This window comes from Cynara cardunculus, assembly GCF_001531365.2.
Source record: "Cynara cardunculus var. scolymus isolate 2C chromosome LG 5, CcrdV1, whole genome shotgun sequence".
In the NCBI taxonomy this organism is placed as follows: Eukaryota; Viridiplantae; Streptophyta; class Magnoliopsida; order Asterales; family Asteraceae; genus Cynara; species Cynara cardunculus.
Window position 1 is genome coordinate 9,240,137 of NC_037532.1, and position 21,288 is coordinate 9,261,424.

The 21,288-nt window shown below is 37.6% G+C and overlaps 1 protein-coding gene and 1 non-coding gene across 2 annotated transcripts; one reads left to right on the top strand and one right to left on the bottom strand.

Annotated features, from left to right (window-relative positions):
- Nucleotides 1–8,611: 8,611 nt before the first annotated feature.
- On the bottom strand, nt 8,612–10,822 carry LOC112513224 (L-type lectin-domain containing receptor kinase V.9-like). Its single transcript, XM_025119425.1, has one exon. The coding sequence runs from the start codon at nt 10,716–10,718 to the stop codon at nt 8,691–8,693; it is 2,028 nt and encodes a 675-aa protein (XP_024975193.1). The 5' UTR covers nt 10,719–10,822; the 3' UTR covers nt 8,612–8,690.
- Nucleotides 10,823–20,979: 10,157 nt separating this feature from the next.
- LOC112513894 lies at nt 20,980–21,085 on the top strand. Its single transcript, XR_003069354.1, has one exon. It is a non-coding gene; the product is annotated as a small nucleolar RNA R71 (small nucleolar RNA).
- Nucleotides 21,086–21,288: the final 203 nt, after the last annotated feature.

Below are 21,288 nucleotides of genomic sequence, written 5' to 3' on the forward strand. Positions count from 1 at the left end.
AAGTAAAAATGTCGCCAATCGGAAAGACAAATTGCAAGATGTAGTTGCGGGAAGTACAACTACACCCCCATCTACTTTGGCATAAATTCTGCTAGACCCTTATACTATGTTTGATTCCTTAGATAATGTTTGGTATGCAGACCGGACTGGACAAAACAAGAAGGGATAGAACATAACTAACTATATGTCCTATGTTTGGTACGATTAGGACAGGATATGACAAAACTGCTAAAATAACCATATTACCTCTAAGGGCATGGGTGGACCTACTCACAGAGTAGGGATGCACGGGCACCCGTTTGATCATAATACTTAAAAATCGGTTATTATTTCTCAGTCCATGATGTCATCAAACATATTTATGTAAGATATTTATAAATTAATATTTTGTTGTTACATTTGTTGCCCGTTACAAAATCAACCAAAAAAATCCCCCGTAAAGGTGGAATTCGGCCGAGAAATCGCCGAGTATAAGATGTAGTGTTGTGTCTTGCTCAAAAAGTCAAGATCGATTTCATTTGTAAAAATGTATTGTATCAAATTGACATAATTGAATTTTCCTCGGGTCAAACCGTGTTGACTTTTCTCTGGGTTAAACCGCGACTTCATGGGTTAGAGGTTCTCCAAAGGTGCACCCGTTCAGAAAACTTTCTGGGTCCACCACTGCCTAAGGGTAGGACCCGCACCTTATGGGTTAGAGGATCTCCAACAGGTTCTCCATCAAAAAGTTGAAACTTCTACAGAAAGATTACATAATCTCCGACAGATTCCCTTTCTAAAGAATCCAACGTTGATTATAATATTAAAATATTATTTATATCTCAAAATAATTGTTTTCATAGTTTTGTATCGATAGAAATATATTAAAAAATTATTTCTCTCAAATGGTAATCATTTTTTAGGTAATCTCCGTATGGAAAGAAAAAAAACGTTCTATTTCCTACTTTCTCCATTTTAGAGATGCTTTATGGAATCTGATGAAGCTCAATTTTAGTTCAAAATCTCTATATTCTTCGTTTTAAAGAATATATGGGAGATACTCTTAAGCGGTCAAGAAGGAAGCTAAGGGATCATATTACCCGCCACTAATATGACCCTCAATGGTATGTAACGTTTTCCTTTCTAACTTTATGTTCTGTTTATAGATGATTTAAGGACGTTTGTCTAAACCATATAAACCGTCTACACGTATTGTATTGTGCGGTTTAGACGTAGTGTAATTTGTGTTTGCATATCATCAAACCGTAGATTGTGGTACTGTTTGTTGCTTTGAAGTGTCAAATCGTATTTCTGACGTTACTGCCCCCATATTTCATATATTTTTTTGCATGTGTATATGTGTATATGTACGTTATCATTAATCAATTAGAAAATATTTAATATATTCTTTAAGTAACTTATAGGATGTCAGAACTCAATATGAAAAACAATGTATGAACATGTCATATGTTTTTGTCGAGTTTATTTTGACGTTAACTTTCAAAATGTATTTCAGTTAATTATATTGTGATAACCAGATCCTGATCATTACCTAAGGTATTTAATACGTGATTATTTGATTAAATGATTACGTGATAGCATGATATTTTGATATATGCTGGTATGTGGATGTGTGCATTAATTGGATAAATATATATATATATATATATATATATATATATATATTTGCATGACATATGCATGGATGTATGCATGAAAATGGTATGTATGTGTTAGTGGTTATGTGCATAAGTATTTATGTGGTGTGTGTGTGTGTGTGCATACACGTGGCCTGGGAGTAAACCGCCTTTCCATTTTGGGAAAGTATAAAAGAGGCTTATACTCTTCATTTGGTTTTCCCTGCCATTTGAAGAAAGTTGAGAGGTTTTGAGAGGAGTATTGTTCGGTTGCTATAAGGAAGAGATTTCAAGCTGATTTGCAAGTGTCAAAGTTTTAAAATGGTTGATTTCTAGCATCTTGGTGTCAAAAGCTTTAGAAGGTGAGTGGTTTCTAAACATTTTTGTATAAAGATTCTACTAGTTTTAGTTGCATATTTGTATTGTTCTTATTTGGAAAGAAACCATGAATTTTTATGCCTAAGTGTTATCCGGACAAAGAGTGACTGGATAAGCATTGAAACCGAACAAGCCTTATGCGGTTTGTTGTCCGGATTGTCTTAAACCGGACAAGCCTTGAAAGGTTTATTGTCAGGACTGTTTTAAACTGGACAAGCTTTAAACGGTTTAGTGACCGGATTAGTTTAAACCGGACAAACCTTGAGCGGTTTGTTGACCGGAGATTGGTAAACCGGTTGAGTGGTGAGCGGTTTAGTCTTAAACCGGGCAAGTATTGAACGATTTGTTGTCCGGATTTGTTATCCGTTCAATATGAATTATATTCTAAGTGTTAAACCGTTCAATGAATGTGTAAGGTGTTGACCGGACTTGATATCCGGACAAAGTGGACTTTAGTCCAAGTGTTTTAATCCGGATGGTTGTTGACCGGACTTGTTGACCAGATTTGTGAGGATGTCTTGAGTTTTAAAAGAAATTATTATTTTTATCATAAAAAGGAAGTTTTGATTTAAATATTTTCAAACTGATAATAATTCCAATGACTGCGGTCTATTCAGAATTATCTTACAAATGTTTTGATGAAGTGATAAGGGTGGCATATCAAGGAGAGATGTTCATTTGTTATAAGGGTGACATATCAAGGAGAGGTGTCCATTTGTTATAAGGGTGNCATTTGTTATAAGGGTGACATATCAAGGAGAGGTGTCCATTTGTTATAAGGGTGACATATCAAGGAGAGGTGTACATTGGATATAAGGGTGGCATTATCTATGTGTGGCATTATATAACACTTTCTATTATATCCCTTAAGACTATCGTGGTTTGGAATCTTTATTTCTTTGTGATTTAAGGATTTAGGATCAAGGTTCTTATTGGAAATCATAGTCTGGATGTTATTGAGAAGGAAACGTCAGGTTTGGCCTGAATCTTTGTTTAAACCTTATTTGATAAAGAAAAGGTTTAAAATGATATTAAATGGAACCCGATTGGTTCAAATGTATGGAATTTATTTAGCTACGTGGTTAGCTTGAAAGTGGAAAAGGATTTGATATTATCCTCTTACGTATTCATATATTTGTGATATATGTGAATAACTGTTTTATAAAGGTTTTGGTGATCCTTCACCCTGCAATTACATGATTAGGGTAACTCACTAGACTTTACAGTCTAACCCTCGTTTTGTGATTTTAAAATGTGTGTTGCAGGAATTGTAGAAGGTAAAGGAAAAGAAAAGATTTAATGCTTTTCTTATATGCGTTAAGGATGAGGAATTACTTTTGATGCAAAGTGTTGTTGATTAGTACAAGATATGTATTTTGAATTTTTGGACCTTGTATTTGGTCATGATAGTATTCTTGTACTAAGGGGCCCAGATGTATATGAATATGTATTTCTTTGATATGGAATATATGTTACATGCAATGTGTGGGTTGGGGCGTTACATATATAACTTTTTAACTTGTTTTGGACTATTTTTAATTATGTATTTGAGATGTATTAGAAGTTTCTTATTGTATGGACGCGTTATTCGTCGAATTTATATGAAGTTATGCTTTTGTAGTATTGAATTGAAACGTGTTAGGTACAAACCACATAATTTGCACCGCACTGCATAATACGGTTCGATTTTATGTTGTTTGAGACATATGCAGTGTGGTTTGTGGTTTGAGAAAAATGTTCAAACCACATATGTGGTGTTCTTTGTGGTTTGGCGTTAAACCACACTAAAGCGTACCATGAACACTCTTAAAGGCTATTTGGTTTACGTAATCCTATGTTTTGTACGACTAGGACAGGACATGACAAAACTGCTAAAATGGCCATATTACCCCTAAGGGCAGGGGCGGACCTACTCACAGAGTATGGATGCATGGGCACCCGTTCGATCATAATACTTAAAAATCGGTTATTATTTTTCTATCCATGATGTCATCAAACATATTTATGTAAGACATTTATAAATTAATATTTTATTGTTATATTTGTTGACTGTTACGAAATCAACCAAAAAAATCCCCTGTAAAGGTGGAATTCGTCCGAGAAATCGCCGAGTATAAGATGTAGTGTTGCGTCTTGCTCAAAAAGTCAAGATCGATTTCATTTGTAAAAATGTATTGTATCAAATTGACACAATTGAATTTTCCTCGGGTCAAACCATGTTGACTTTTCTCTAGGTTAAACCGCGACTCTATTGGCCTTTCATTGACCTTTAAAGGTGTACCCGTTCAGAAAAGTTTCGGGCCCACCACTGCCTAAGGGTAGGACCCGCACCTTATGGGTTAGAGGATCTCCAACAGGTTCTCCATCAAAAGTTGAAAATCTCTAAAGAAAGATTATATTAGGCATGGGAATTGGCCCCGACCCGTCGGGGAACCCGGTCCACCCGTTCCGGTCGGAGACGGGGATTCCCCGTTAAACCGGGTCTCGGGGACGGGGAATCCCCGTTTGGCTCAAACCGGAGATGGGGACGGGGACGGGTATCACACTCCCCGCCCCGTCCCCCATATATATATATATAGATATATATATATATTATATTATTTATTTCTATTAAATCGATAAATGGTAGTTTCTAATATAACTAGTTTACGCGATCATTCAGATGTTATGTGATGAATTTAACTTCATTTCTTTTAATCCAAACATGCTTTTGAAAGGAGAATCAAGTTTGAATATACAACAGTTGACTTTTTCTAAAAATCAAATTGTTTTGTTATGAAATCAAATTGGATGGTTCTATACAAATTAAAGGTTGAAATTAGAGGGACTTAGGGGTTGTTTACCAAACACTTACCCGTTAAGTAAGTGTTTACCAACAAAAATTAACATTGTCACTTACTTACCGGATAAGATTTTAGTCTATCAAAACGGTATCGTATGCAACAATTTACCCGGTAACTATCTAAACATGTTTATAAAAGTCCAATAAACATGTTTGAAGACTTCACTCCAATAGTAGTTTGTTATTGAGAAAATGAGTATTTTGATGGTAAGTTGGATTATGGACAAACTCTATGTCAATTTTATGCGTACTTTGCGTTTATTCGATGTTTTGAGATAAATTTGGGTAAAGTCTAACTATGAATTTCTTTAATTGTGAGTTTGATGTTGGAACTGCATAGATTGAAATAGATAAATATGTGCGGTGATGAGTTTTGAAAGTATAACTTCAACCTTAAACTGATTCGGTCGAAATTATTATTTTGGTTGTTGCTGGAAGTTGTAAAAATCATAACAGATCACTTGTAACTCAGATTTAAGCCTATAATATCTTTCTAGAAAGGTGTCTAGTATAAATCACTAAGAGAACATTTGATGTAATTCTTACTCTAAAACGGTCAAAAATGGGTTGGTATAGAACAAATATGCTTTTAGACGGGAAAAACAATTTACTCTTAACAAATTCGTATGAAGATTGTTATATTACGTACATTTGGAATGGTTCTTGATGGTACAAAAAGATAGAAAAATTATTTACAACCTTGATAAGGTTGGTTGTGTTAATAAGAGGACCATATGTGAATCGCATAGGTAACGAGGCGTGTGCGCAAACTGTTCTCAAACCGGACCTAAACCAAACGGGTTAAGGTGAGTTCGAGTAGTCTTCAAACTGGGACACATCAAATGTATGTATTTTACATAACTGATTCATTTCGCTTATGTTTGAATATGTAGTTGAAAAATGCTTGATTTGAACTTTGGTGAAATAAACTTTATATAAATGAGGTATTGTGAGCTATTTGTTTGCTCACCAACGTGGTGTATCTAGATTCTAATCTGCCCTCTTTGTTATGTTTGTAGTAGGGTTGCTCCCTATACAATTAGATGGATTGCTCCTATTTGGTGTTTATGGAGTACCGTGCACTTATTGTGCCAGATACTCGGCTGATTAACATAGTGTCTATAAGACACAACCTGCACATGGTGATTATGCCGAAATTAGCCTAACGAATAAGTGGACTGCTGAGTAGTACTCCTTCACTGATTCCGGTTCTTGTTGTGGGTCTCCCTCATGTCGTACAATGGTTGCTACCTCATTTTGATATTTATAACCACATCTTTTATTGATTCAATTAAAGTAGTGTGTTGGGTTGCATATTACCTATGTTGACAATTTATGCATTTTTTTGGAATTCATGGACCAGTTTTTATTTTTTGGTGTAATGTTTTATTATATAAACTCTTGAATTCACCATGCGTGAAGGCTGATTTGGTTGATATAGTGTCTTTGACTTCGCTTATGACCGAAGATTAGTGCAAAATAGTATCCGGTAGATTTAACATCAGCATAATTATCATATGTTTTTAAATAGAAGTTAACGTACCAGGTGCTAATGCATGCTTTTGGTTTCGGGATTTGTTTAGTCTATATGTAAATATAATTTACAAGATATAAAACAAGCAAAATGGCGAATTTATGAATAGGTCATGCCGGAATTTTGGTAGATCTGCTAATATAAAAGGTAGGGTGTTAAATTTGTATAAATGCAGGAGATGGAAGCTAAACTAGAAAGAAGAAAAACGAACTTCAAGTTTGCAGATAATGAAGAAGGGAAAGGGGAAACGAATTTCTAGGGAAGAGGAAGGAGTTCGGCGGGACGAATGAGAATTTCAAAATGTGAACACGAGGGGTATGAGGGTTTTGGTAGATTACGATGTTATGGGTAGTTCACTCATTTACATAAAAAGACGGAGGTCATTTTTGCAAAACGAGTTTCGAGGAAGGTCATTGCAAGGATTAACTCATGTAAATGAGTTGATCACTCGATAAAGCGTTTATTGATTGAGTTCAACTAAAGGAAACCAACTGAGATGATGCAAAAATAAACTTCAAAGGCTTTATCAAACTGGTGTCGGAATCCGTGCTTGTTTCATATAACTTACACATATCGATGTTTCAACACACCAAATGAAATTATACATAGGGATACGATAAATGCATCTAGTATAAACAATCTCCCATTTTTATTTAACTCGGAAGAAATTTACATCCATGAAAAAGATATACAATTTTAGGAATATGTATTTATTATACTTTGTGGGTAGCAGGATGTCAATTTAATAATAGAGACGGTACCAAACTTATTCATCTCATTATTAATGATGGAATAAAAAAAATGAGCACTTACTTTTATAAATGACATTTATTTTGAAACAAACTACAATAAAAAAAAATATAAACCCTTGATTAAAAAATATGATCGAATACATGTCTCCAACCCTGTTGATGGTGGCTCATCATTGACACCGAAATGGCAAGTAGACTAATGTTCGATGTCTTTCTCAACCATACCTACGAGTGTAAAAAACTGATCGAACGATCAACTCATCCCATTTAATCTAAAAAGTAGACAGATTAACTCAACCTAATTTAATCCAAGGATTAACTGATTTGTGAAATATGCAAACCGGATAAGAATAGGGCCAGTCATTAGTTAGGTTCATGTCAAACGAACCAATATGCCAAATCTAAGACGATTTTAATTATTAAAATGTTCATGTTATTGATTATTAAGAGGGCGTCTGGTCAAAGGTGTTAAAAAGGTAATTAATGAAAACAATAATAATTGATGTCGTTTGTTTCATATAAAGGAATGAAAATAGAATGAAAAATGTTATTTGGTTTACATAATATAATCAATCAATATAGGTGTTTGGGATTGCTTATAAAAATAATTTATTGACTTGTTCCGGTGTGACACCGGTAATAAGTACTTTTGAGTGTTTGGATAAACAACTTATACCGGTACCAAACCGGTAATAAGGAGTTTTTGAAGAAGTTAAACCATTCTGACTTATAATAAGTTGATAAATGCTTTTGTAGAAAAATCATAAGTCGTTTCAAATAAGCAATCGCAAACACCACCTTAGTGGCAATTCATTAACAATCTAATATATCAACCGATTAGGTAGTTGGTTCCTACTAATCGGAGTTAGAGAAGTCAAAGATCGTCGTTGTTGATTGATAGCATCATTTATATTTTTGAACGGTTGAGTATCTACCACTAAAATTTGATTTTTTTTGGTTTGAAACTGTAATACAATCATCTTTGTTTAACGTACATTACACAATACCAACCCAAACCAACATGTGATGGGTTCTAAATTTAAAAAACGTTTAATGAGTTACGATTTTTTAAATCAAAGTAGTTGGGTTGAATTGATCTAATTGTCTCAAACCAAACACACTAACCCACCTGCACAACTTCCCTTTCTCGTCACCAATCGTCTTCCATGGTTTCCCCACCCCACGCTATCAAATGCCTGTCTTTTGTTAATTTAACGCTTTTACACCAAAACATCCCTTGTTAAAACATTTTTTTTGGTATTGTATTCGTAGCTATTTTTTTGTTTTTTTTATTAACCTGGATATTTAACCCGCTATGCGAGCCGACTAATCTCAGGACGACCAGTTGCTTTGCAGATAGTCCGAAATCACTGTATTTGAACCTCCGTAATCACAAAAAGATTTTTATTTCACCTTGTATTTTAACCTTTTGGATTTTAATTTCTCGTATTTTTTATATGCTAATTTATACCATCATCACATTACCAATGGTTTAAAAAGTATGAAAGAAATAAAGAAATGAATTAAATACATTTTTGTTCCAGCGGTGCATTCCATCTTTGCTCCGATCAACGGCCGACGGAGATGAATGCTTCCGTGATCGGCGCCGATGCCGTCGCGTACTGGATTTGCGAGAAGTAAGTACTCGTGGACGCATCCCCAAGTCGACCAGAATAATCCTCTCTGATCTCCAACACACTGTCCAAATCCTTCGGCAACGGTGAACTTTTTCTGAGAAACTGCAAGATTTGCGACATGCTTGGCCTCACCGCCGGCACACTGTGCGAACAAAGCAAACCCACCTTCAAAACCATCTCCATTTCTTCTCTATCGAACTCGTTCATCAGTTTGGGATCAACAGCTTTCAAAAGCTCCTCCTTAAACCAACACTCCATCACCCACTCCACCAAGATCACCGCATCCTGCCGCCCTTGCAGCTCCACCGGCCGCCGCCCACAAGCCACCTCCAAACAAAAAGCACCGAAAGCGAAAATGTCGGTGGCGGTGGTTGCTTTCCCTTTTCTAGCGAGCTCAGGTGCTATGTATCCCAAAGTTCCGGCCAAATGGGTGGTTTTCGCATCGTTTCCGTTGTTGCCGAATCTTGCGAGCCCGAAATCGCCCAACTTTGCGTTCAATTCAGCGTCTAATAACACATTGCTGGCTTTGATATCCCGATGGATTATAACTTCCACCCATTCTTCGTGCAAATATGCTAATGCTTCTGCTACATCTATGATGATTTTAAGCCGTTGATTCCAAGTTAAACTCGATTCGGGTTTCGAATTGAATAAAAAGTTATCTAAACTAGCATTCGGCATGTAATCGTATACAAGAAACAGTTCGCCTTTTCGCCGGCAATATCCAAGAAGTCTAACCAAATTTGGGTGGCGCAGCCGGCCGATAGTGGCGATCTCCGCCACGAATTCCTTCATTCCTTGACCGGATTCATGCCAGATTTTCTTCACGGCCACCGGAGCTCCTAACTCCGGCAAAGTTCCTTTATAAACCTGGCCAAACCCTCCTTTTCCAAGAAGCTCACTTTCTTTAAACCCTTTCGTGGCTGTATACAAATCCTTGTAGGAAAACCTATGAGGTCCATATTGAACCTCCCAACCTTCAAGAACTTCTGCGTATTTTCGTTTTCTTATTTGAAACATAACTATGGTGACAATGGTGACCGATGATAGAACCAGTAATCCACCTACAGATAGCCCAATTGCCAGAATCAATCGTTTCTTTCTGGTCGATTTTTTCTTAAGAGGTAAAGGTGGGATCTTGGAGATATCGAGTTCTTGAGCTTCACCATTCATCTGAAAGCTCCAACCGACGACATAAAACGTTTGTTTAAGAACCCCAGTTGCTGAAGTGAACCCAACATACATATCTTGCAATAAAAATGGCGACAGATCTTTTTTCCAAGAAACGAGAGGTCGAAGAGGCTTTTTGAGTTTCAAAGGAGCTAAAGTTATATCTAGTTGCTTTTTGACGCCATCGTAATCTACCCAAGCTCGAATTTCTTGCGAACTCGATAGAGTTATGTTCTCAAACTTCCCATCATCGTCTTTGTAATAGCCGGCTGAAACAGCAAAAACCGATACCACACTGTTTATATCGAGACCCACATGATTTCCATCCATGTCCCCAAGTTCTAAGTTTCTGAAAGTGTCGAGTTCGATGGCGACGACGTGATTTGAGAGGTTTCCGTCGTTGGTCCGGTTGAATAGGCCAAGATGCTGAGAAGATGCGGCGTCAATCACTTGTTTCGACGGAGCAATCGCAAAAGTCATCCCGTGGAAGGTGTAGAGAGGATTCTCCGGCACGATTCCGAAGACAAAAGAAGTTGAGAACGAGAAAGCGTCACCGGCGGTGGAGTTTTTGAATCGGAAGGGACGAGAATAGAAGGTATGACCGACACCGAACATCTGGGTTTCGTTATCGTGAACAACCCGACCATCTGGCTGGATTTCTCGTACACCATCGAGCTCTGAATCATGGAGAATAAAGGAGAAACCATCATCATCTGCAGAAACGGTGGATGATCCTACTGCTCCGGCGACCAGAAGCAGCAGTAGAAGATGGGGTTGGATCAAGATCATAGATGAAGGATTGAATCTGGTTCTTGAAAACTGGGAAAGTTGAGATTATTGGGTGTTTTTGGTGATCGGCTGGTGGAAGTGGTTTGACTAGAGGAATCTTTCCGCCGTTTGGAGGATGAAATCCAGGGGAGTCGTCTTGTTTGACATGTCGATGCTCCAACGCAGCCAATTTGGATTCATGTGCTGCAAGTTGAAGAAAACTTTTATTTTATCTTTTTTTTGAAATTCAAAAATCCGCTCATGGATATGATTTGGTAACACCGATGATAAAAATATTAATTTAAAAATATAAAGCATTAAAAGTTCAAAAAATCCCAATATATTAATTATTAAAGGGAAAAACAAATAGTAAAATAATAAATGAGGTCTTGTATGATATATGTGTCATAGTTTAAAAATATGACATCAGAAAATCAGATAAATATATCAGAATTAGATTAAAATTAAAAAATCTCATAATTATTTACTTATAATTCATTTATATATAAAATGGTTTATGATTAATGAAAATTATAGGTTCATTCTCTTGATTTACTATCATTCTATTTGACTTTTTCTTTAACACGTTATTAATACGTAAGTTCAATATTTATTATTTATTACTGCTAAACGCTTGTTCTGTCCATTATCCAACATGGACGTTACAATCTTTTTGGAAGCCCTGTTACATCCAAAACTTTTGATTGCATTACATAAATGAAATAACAGAGAATATGTGTTAAGAACAAAAATGTGCTAAATCTAAAACGATTAACAATCTGAAACTAAACCTAAATCATTAATGATTTGAATCTAAAACCAAACAATTAATGGTTTAAACCTAAGTAACTTCGGCTATAGTTTTATGCGGGTACATAAAATACCTTAAACACATGTAAATTTAACATGCTAAGGGACGGTACTGTTACCCAACACTGTTGGATGGTTTGCTTCCACCACTTCAATTCAAGTAAGTATAGGTACTTCTTCTTTATATGAGAGTATGATCATGTTAGAAGTTAAACATAATTTGATCTATATAATGTTTTTGTTATATTTTCATTATTGATATCAATCGAATTGAAAAGAAATTGAAACCAGATCGAATTCGTAATTATTAAATTTTTTATTAGAATCAAGTGGATATTGACGTTAAAAAAAAAGAATAAAAAGAAGTGTTTGAATTTATATGGATCTCAATGTGATTTTGATGTAATTATCTAAGTTAAAGAATTATATAGTTTTGTTCTATTTCTTACTGTGTAAAAAGTAGAGGTGTGCAAAACACAAATTATCTGAAATTCGAACCCAAACTCGAACCAAAAACAAGGTATTTATGTAAAACCCAGATGTCACGAAATTCGAAAACCGACTTTTCGTGGAAAATTTGGGTCCGTCTTGGTTTTATTTTTGGCCACCCGATCCGTCGAAAACCCGAAATATATATACATATATGTTTTAAATACTATATAAATATACTTATTTATCTAATTATCTTTTAAATACTATATAAATATGTTGTTGTTTTATATGATATCAAAATATTAGTATTTTAATCATACATTTAGTTTCAGAATTATCTGATCTCCATATATCTAAATGTTTATCTTAATTGTAAGTTCCTACTTAAAATTTCCAACCTTAAAATAATTTTTGGAAATACACTTCTGATATGTGTTGAGAATTTAACACATAAAGCACTCATTTTACGTCTTTTTAGTTATAATAATTTCTTTTCATTTAACACATAAAACACTCATTTTAGTGGGAATGAAAAAAAATTATTATAACTAAAAAGACGTAAAAAGAGCGCTGTATGTGTTAAATTCTCAACACATATCATACCCCCAAACTTAAACTGTTGATTGTCCCCAAGCAACCAAAAGACAAATATAAAGACTCAATATAAACAAAAATGCATGATCTAGGCATTAAGTGCCTTCCCAAAGAGAGTTATAGCATCATGATGTTCATAGCCTTTCATAAATCTAGGATGTGTCACTCAAAACCAAGTTATTTGTGTGAACCATAGGCTAGCATTCCCTTTTCTTCGTTAAGTTCAAACACAATCACCATTTTAGGATCAATAGGGCTTATAGGGTTATCTCTCATTGGCGTATCTTTTCTCTCATAGCCTTTTTTTTTAAATATACTCCACATATAAAATTTTCAAATTTTTGGGCACTTTGGCCTCTTTTGCTTGGAGTCTGCACATAGCCCCTATGGAACTTTTGTTGTGCCATTTCATTACATTTTCTAAAGCACATAGCCCCTATGGGACTTTTGTTGTGTTTTCAACACCCTTTGTGTGATAAGGAGTCAATTTAGAGCTTTGCTCTTTTGTATTGACTTTGTGTCCTTATGTAAACTTCTCCCCCAAACTTGAATATGACAATGTCCTCATTGGCGTTTTATGGGGTATAATTGTGTATAAAGGGTGCAAGTGGCTAAAATGAGCATAGAAAAGATGGCTTATCTCATTTCCTAATGGTGATTGTGTGATCAAAGTGTTTTCCCAAAAAGAGTTTTGCTAGTTCTAGCCAAAAGCAAAGTACCATGATTAAATGACAAACCATCACTAAAATTATTCGGGCTATGATCTCATGTGTTAACCGCCCTCAATTGAAATGATAATGCGTAAAAATAAGACTATAAATTATAAAAACTATTCCCGACTAAAAAAAAATAAAATATGAAGCTAAAGTAAGGTGGTAGAACCTGTCCTACTCCAAAGGAGTAGGCTGTGTACTCCGGGCAGCCACAGATGCAATCTCTGTCCTCAGTCTCTCGGTCTCCGTCTTGTACCGATTAAGTTTTTTCTGCATTCTCTTGATCTTTTCAGCTACCCCATTCTCCAAGTCTTCTTTCAGCATATCAAACCTCTTCTTCATCTTGCTTTCACTTGCTTTCAACCTGTTCGTCAAATCAGCTTGCATGTTCTCTAACCTTTCTACCATCTCGGCCCGCTGTTCTATCAGGAAGTCCATCATACTATCACTTTGTTCCAAAAGCTCTTCCATAGCCCTAGTCATACCGGGTAATTCCCTTCCTCTCTCACTCCTCTCTCTAAGCCTCGAAACAGCCTTCATGTCAATAGTCCACTTCTCTTCACACTCCTTAATCACTAAGTCATCAGTGTACTTGGGAACACCAGCTTGCATAAGCAACTTATGAATCAGGCCTGGGAAAAACAGCTTCCCTTGTCTCCTTTTGGAACAATAGAGAATGGCCTTTTCAACGACTTCCCCCACATTAATTGTCTTACCCATAACCACATAGTACAATAAAATGATTCTCTCAACCGAAATAGAACTGTCATGAGTAGTCAGGTTGAGAGAATATCTAATGAAGTTCATCCACACATTAGCATCGGGCTTTAAGTTTGAAGCCCTATAAGTCCGTAACATGTAGTTACTATGGACATCCCATCCGGTCCCGGCCTTCCCAAGCTCCCTACCAATTTCCTCAAGTTTGGCAAATGAAGCCGATTGAGAAAGCGTCTCAAAATCAGTCTCGACCGGGGGTGAAAGGCCCAAAAGCTTATTAATAGCCTTGGCCGAGATACTCACCCGAACACCCCGGACCTTAATCTTTGTGGTGCTAAATACACAAGCTTCGGCGTAAAACTCCCTAATCAAAGACAAATTAAAAGAGTTTTTTACCTCGCAAAGCATTTGCCATGCCTGTAGATCACGTCTCGGATAAAACTGAATTCTTCGATACTTCTCCTATCGAACCCCTTATCTGGCAGCACTTTCTTGTTTTTGATTTTTGCAAACTTCAACTGTGCTACTTCTGTGCTAAACCCATTAAATTGATGTTGTGGCCTAGGGATGTTGTGGCCTAGGAATGGGTTTAGTGCTTGACGTGCGGTGTGTGGCTCTTACCCGAGAAGGGCCGGCTGTTTCATCAGGCCTAACCGTGGCCATTCTGGGTGATTTTCTAGGCACAAAGGCTGTGTGCCTCAACTGAATAGAAGGTGGAGTGCGCCTTGGTCTCTTTTTTAGAGGCTGACCATCCACAGATTTTGATCTGGTAGCAAAAATCCTTCCCAATCCCTTTCTTTTTTTAGTAGGAATTGGGGTCAAGTTCCTTACATTGGCTTCTAACTCAGCCTCACTGTGTGGGGTGTCAAAAACATCTTCCCTATCATGCAGTTCAATATCCTCAAGCCCAACAGATTCATCCTCACCAATGTGAGGTATGGGATTGGCCAAAACAGTGGCTTCGGGCATGTATGCACAAGGTTGATCATACCATGTTAAAAAAATATAACTTTGATGGACTCAAAACAGTGGAGGGATATTTAGGTGGAACAAAGTTTTCATCCTCAGAAGAATCAGATGTTGTTAATCCCTCTATAGGCAAATTTAGGCTTGAAATAAGACTAACCTCACCACCCAAATTAGGGCTCGTAACTACCGGCGGCGATGATGGTGGCAGGGCGATGGTGTCGACTGCCGCAGGTTGTGAAGATGGTGGCGCGACATTGGAAGATGGTAAAGGCGAAGGGGGGCAGTCGGTCGAAGGCGGAGGATGCGAAGGGGGCCGGCGCAGCGTTCGTCTAGCGCGCGGAGGTGGTGAGTCGGCGATTAATGGCGTGACAATCGGAGGTATAGGTGGCGACAGTGATGAGGGAGGAGACGACGAGGGGCTGTTTGCAACTAGGTCTATCATTTCGGGCTCCCCTGTCTGTCGCGAGGCGGAGGCGCATGCCCGCCGGCGGTTACTTCGCCGGACCGGTTGTGGTGGGTCGCGGACGGCTGCCCTCTTCATTCATGCCATGGTTTTCGAAGGTGAGGAGAAAAGAGTGGAGTGACAGTTTGAGTTTAGTGAGAGTGGTTTATGGAGAGTGGTTTTGGTGATTTGAAGTACAAAGAATGACGGGTGATGGATGGAGGAAACAGCCGGCTATGTCACAGGTGGTTATGGGGAAGATGAAAAGTCATCTTTCCATCAAGTTACCTTCTAATCACATGCAATGATGGTTAAGGAGATGTCAAAGGTAGTTATCAAGGGGTTTAAAAATTAAATGTGATGGAGTGGGTTTAGGGTGCATGGGGGACAAAATCTGAGAAAAGAGGCTGACAAAAACTGTTGTGATGCAATGATGACATCACTTGTACCTTGCCTGACTTCCTTACAAAGATGCTGCTAGACCTCACATGTGAACCTATGAATGCTGCAGCATTGGCAGAACATCAACTTCCCATGATAATTCCTTGAAAACAACCTACACAAGACCAAACTAATAAAACATAAAAGCTCTAAAACATAAATATAAAGAGGGGAAATATGTACAAACAAACTTGGACTTGAAAAAGTCCAAAAACACCTTCATTTTTAAGGCATAGCCCATTTCTCAGAGCAATGCTCTGGGAATGCTACAGTATCATGAAATACCTTAACTCGTTGCCTATTCACTTTAAACACCGTGTTGTCCTCTGGGTTAATAAGGTCAACCGCTCCATAAGGGTAAACTTTATGAATGACAAAGGATCCGGACCACCTAGACTTGAGCTTTCTCGGGAATAGTTTCAACCTAGAGTTAAATAAGAGGACCTTTTGCCCTTCTTTCAACTCCCGGTGTTGGATCCTATTATCATGCCATTTCTTTGTCTTTTCTTTATAAAGTTTGGCATTTTTATAAGACATTTGTCTTTGTTCTTCTATTTCACAAAGTTGAAACTTTCTTTTCTTTCTGGCTTCATCCAAAGATATATTGAGCTCTTTGATAGCCCAATATGCTTTGTGCTCAAGTTCTAAAGGCAAATGACAGGCTTTTCCAAAGACTAACTTATATGGAGACATACCGATTGGTGTTTTGAAAGCAGTTCGGTATGCCCACAAAGCATCGTCTAATTTGAATGCCCAGTCCTTCCTATTGGGTTTGACCACTTTTTCCAAAATGCTTTTAATTTCCCTATTAGAGAGCTCTGCCAAACCATTAGTTTGAGGGTGATAGGCCGTGGCAATTCTGTGGTTAACATTGTATTTTTCAAGAACTCATTTTAACAAATTGTTCACAAAGTGGGTACCCTCGTCACTAATTAGTGCCCTTGTGGTACCGAACCGTGTGAAAATATGTTTTTGGAGGAACTTAACCATAATTTTTGCGTCATTTGACACACATGCCATAGCCTCCATCCATTTGGATACGTAGTCAACAGCCACCAGTATGTATTGGCAATTATTTGATGGAGGGAAAGGACCCATGAAGTCTATTACCCAAACATCAAATAATTCAACTTCGAGTATCCCATTTAATGGCATTTCATTCCTTTTGGAAATGGAGCCACTTCTTTGACATTCGTTACACCTTTGTGCAAAATTGTGGGAATCTTTAAAAATAGTTGGCTAATAAAAACCAGATTGTAAAACTCTGGTTGCAGTTCTTTGGAGATGGTGCATGATGGCAATGCTACAGGATTGCTGCCACTTCAGATTCGGGCACGCATCTTCTCAAAATCTGATCTGCACCAAGTCTAAACAAAAATGGGTCATCCCACAAGTAAGATTTAACATCATGAAAGAATTTTTTCAACATGTGGCCTGTGTAATTAGAGGGTTTTATTCCACAGACCAAGAAATTAGCTAAATCCACAAACCAGGGTGTTTTTGGTTGGTCAATCAAGAGGATTATTTCATCCGGAAAAGTATCACTAATGTCCATTCCTCCTTTCTCGGGTTCTTCCAACCTAGACAAATGGTCCGCTACTTGATTCTCTACCCCCTTTCTATCAAGTATTTCTAAATCAAATTCTTATAATAAAAGCACCCATCTTATTAACCTAGGTTTTGCATCTTTCTTTGAGATTAGGTACTTGATGGCTGAGTGATCGATATGCACAATTACCTTTGTTCCCATCAAGTAGGACCTAAATCTCTCAAAAGCAAAAACTATGGCCAATAATTCTTTCTCAGTTGTGGTGTAATTAATTTGTGMYTYATTCAAAATCTTACTTGCGTAGTAGATTGAATGAAACACCTTGTACTTCCTTTGTCCTAATACATCACCTACCGCCCAATCACTAGCGTCACATATGATCTCAAAAGGTTTGTTCCAATCCGGGACAACTACCACTGGTGTAGTAACCAAAACTTTTTTCAAAGTTTTGAATGCATTTCTGCATTCATCATTAAAATTGAATTTTTGGTCATGCTGTACGAGTAAACAAAGAGGTTTTGAAATTTTAGAAAAATCTTTGATAAACCTTCTATAAAATCCGGCATGACCCAAAAAGCTTCTGATTCCCTTAACCGTGGTAGGTTCGGGTAGTTTTTCAATTACCTCAAGTTTTGCCTTATCTACCTCAACCCCTCTTTTTGAAATCAAGTGTCCAAGAACAATTCCTTCCTTGACCATGAAATGACATTTCTCCCAATTAAGGACCAAGTCTGTTTCCTCACACCTTTCCAAGCTCTTTTTCAAATTATTCAAACAATTGTCAAATGATGAACCATACACAGAAAAATCATCCATAAATATTTCAATGGATTTTTCAAGTATATCAGAAAAGATGGACATCATGCATCTTTGAAAGGTGGCTGGAGCATTACAAAGTCCAAATGGCATTCTTCTGAAAGCAAAGGTGCCATAGGGACAAGTAAATGTGGTTTTCTCTTGATCTTCCGGAGAAATGGCTATTTGATTGTACCCTGAATAACCATCCAAAAAACAATAGAACTCATTTCCGGCTAGCCTATCCAACATTTGGTCAATGAAAGGTAGTGGAAAATGGTCTTTTTGGGTAGCCTTGTTTAGTCTCCTATAGTCCATGCATATTCTCCAACCGGAGACAACTCTAGTAGGGATAAGTTCATTTTTGTCATTCGTGATGACTGTGAACCCTCCCTTTTTAGGAACACATTGGATCGGACTAACCCAAGAACTATTGGCAATCGGAAAAATAATTCCGGTATCTAACCATTTTAAAATCTTCTTTTTGACTACCTCTTTCATGACAGGGTTTAGTCTTCGTTGGGGTTCTATGAAAGTGAAATTTCTATCTTCTAGGATGATCTTGTGTTGACAAATAGAGGGACTAATCCCTTTAAGGTCAGCAATGGTCTATCCTAAGGCTTTCTTATGCAATTTCAACATATCCACAAGTTTCTTTTCTTGATGCGATTCTAAGGTAGATGAGATAATGACAGACAATTTGCCTTCTTCTCCTAGAAAAACATATTTTAGATGGGATGGAAGTTGTTTCAATTCCAAATCAGCTTGTGATTCTATGGACGGGGTGAAGTCTTTTTGCTCATTATTTTCTAGCAGCTCAAATGCTGCAGCATCCACTGGGACAACATCAGTTTTTAATTCCTTTATTTCCTCAACACTGTCGTCTTCTATTTCCTCATCATACTCTCCTTCTAACTTAAGGCTTTTCTGAATTCCCTCTTCCAAACACATCTCCTCTATCTCAGATATTCTTGAACACTCTTCCAAGTAATCAGGATACTTTAGAGAGTTGAAGACATTAAAGGTGACTTTCTGGTCTTGGAGTCTCATGGTCAACTCTCCTTTTTGGACGTCTATCACAGTTCTTCCGGTGGCTAGAAATGGTCTTCCTAAAATAATAGGAATGTCCTTATCTGCCTCAAAATCTAGAATGATAAAGACCGCCGGAAATATGAATTTGTCTACTTGTACCAAAACATCTTCAATTTTCCCCTTAGGATATGCTATGGACTTGTTGGCCAATTGGAGTGTGACAGTAGTCGGTCTAGCTTCTCCTATGCCTAAGGTGTTGAAAACAGACAAGGACATAAGGTTGATAATAGCTCCTAAGTCACACAGGGCTTTCCTTATCTCCTTCCCTCCTATTGAACAAGAAATGGTAAAACTATTTGGATCTTTTAGCTTAGGGGTTATGCTATAGGTCAAAAGCGCACTACATCCTTCGGTTAGGGCTACAGTCTCATACTCAGTCAACTTCTTCTTCTTGCTTAGAATGTCCTTCAGAAACTTGGCATAAATAGGCATTTGCTCAATTGCCTCAACAAGCAGGATGTTGATGTGCAATTCTTTAAACACATCCAAGAATTTCTTAAAGTGTAGTTCCTCTTTTTGATTCCTCAACCTTTGGGGGTAGGGAACATAAGAGGTACTGGTTTTATTACATTCTTACTTAGATGAGTTGAGCAAGACGAGTCTTGAATGCCTTGGGTCTTTGTGGTGCCCTTTGGAGGTTCAGATGAAATGTTAGCATCAAGCTTAGGGGTCTCTAAAACCTCAGTTTCTTTTGACTTTTTTAGAGCATCCTCAGGAAAGAGTAATGGAAAGTCTGATCTAGGGGGGGACATAAGTGGTGGTCTTTAATGCCTGTTTCTCTAAGGATAGGACCGGTCTTTCTTTGGCAGGAACCAATGCTGTAGCATCAGCTTCTGTCAAAATTGGTGCACTATCTTTGCGCACTTTTTCTTTCAATTCCTTCCCACTCCTAAGGGTCACTACTTTCACATGTTTCTTACCTAGGTCTCTAGGGACCTCTGTATTACTGGGCAAGGTACCAAGGGCTCGATTGTTCTGGTTGAGCGCGAGTTGACTGACTTGAGTCTCTAAATTCCTGATGGCCGCACTTTGTTGATTTATTAAAGCTTGGTTTTGTGCTTGTGCATGTGCAAATAGTCCTTTAATCATTGCTTCCAAAGAAGATGATTCTGACTGTGGAAGAGGTTTATTCTGAAAAGATGGTTGGGAATTTTGAAAACTTTGTTGGTGATTCTGAGAGTTAGAACTATTTCCATGATGTTGCGGTTGGAAATTAGAAGTTCCTTGTTGTTTATGGACTGGTGGGTTTAAACTGGGACTGTTCCAAGAAAAGTTCGGATGCTGTTTCCAGCTGGCATATAGGTATTGGAATAGGGATTAACTTGGTTATGAACATAGTTTACTGATTCAGCATTGTGAGGACAGTGTTCATACGAGTGTTTCCCGCCACAGCACACGCATTGCACAGATAAGACTGTTTGGACTGGTGTATTAGCAGCTTGTTGTCCTCCCTGACCGGAAGTTAAATTTTTCAACATGTTGGTCATGGAGGTAAGCTGGGCTGTTAATGCAATATATGCATCTACATCATATATCCCCGCAGTCTTTTTCTGTGATTGAGCGCGTGGGTCGGCCCAATGTCCATTATTTGCCGAAATCTTTTCTATGATTTCATATCCTTCATTATAGGTCATAGCTGTAAAGGCTCCGCCCGCAGTCGCATCGAGCATTTGTTTTGCCATGAGATTTAACCCATTGTAAAACGTCTCGAGTTGAATACAATACGAAATGCCATGGTGTGGGCATTTCCTCAACAACTCTTTGAACCTTCCCACGCGTCAGGAACAGCTTCATCGTCCATTTGTTTCAAAAGATAGATCTCATTTCTGGACTTAGCGTTCCTTGTTGGTGGGAAATATTTTCGCAAAAAATTTTCCGCCATGTTACTCCATGACGGCACAGAACCCGGAGTAATGAGTTAAACCATGCTTTTGCTCGATCCCTCAAGGAAAATGGAAACAAAGTGAGCCTTAGAGCGTCATTTGACACTCCCGGGATCAAGAAAGCATCAGTGATTTCCATAAAAGATTTTAAATG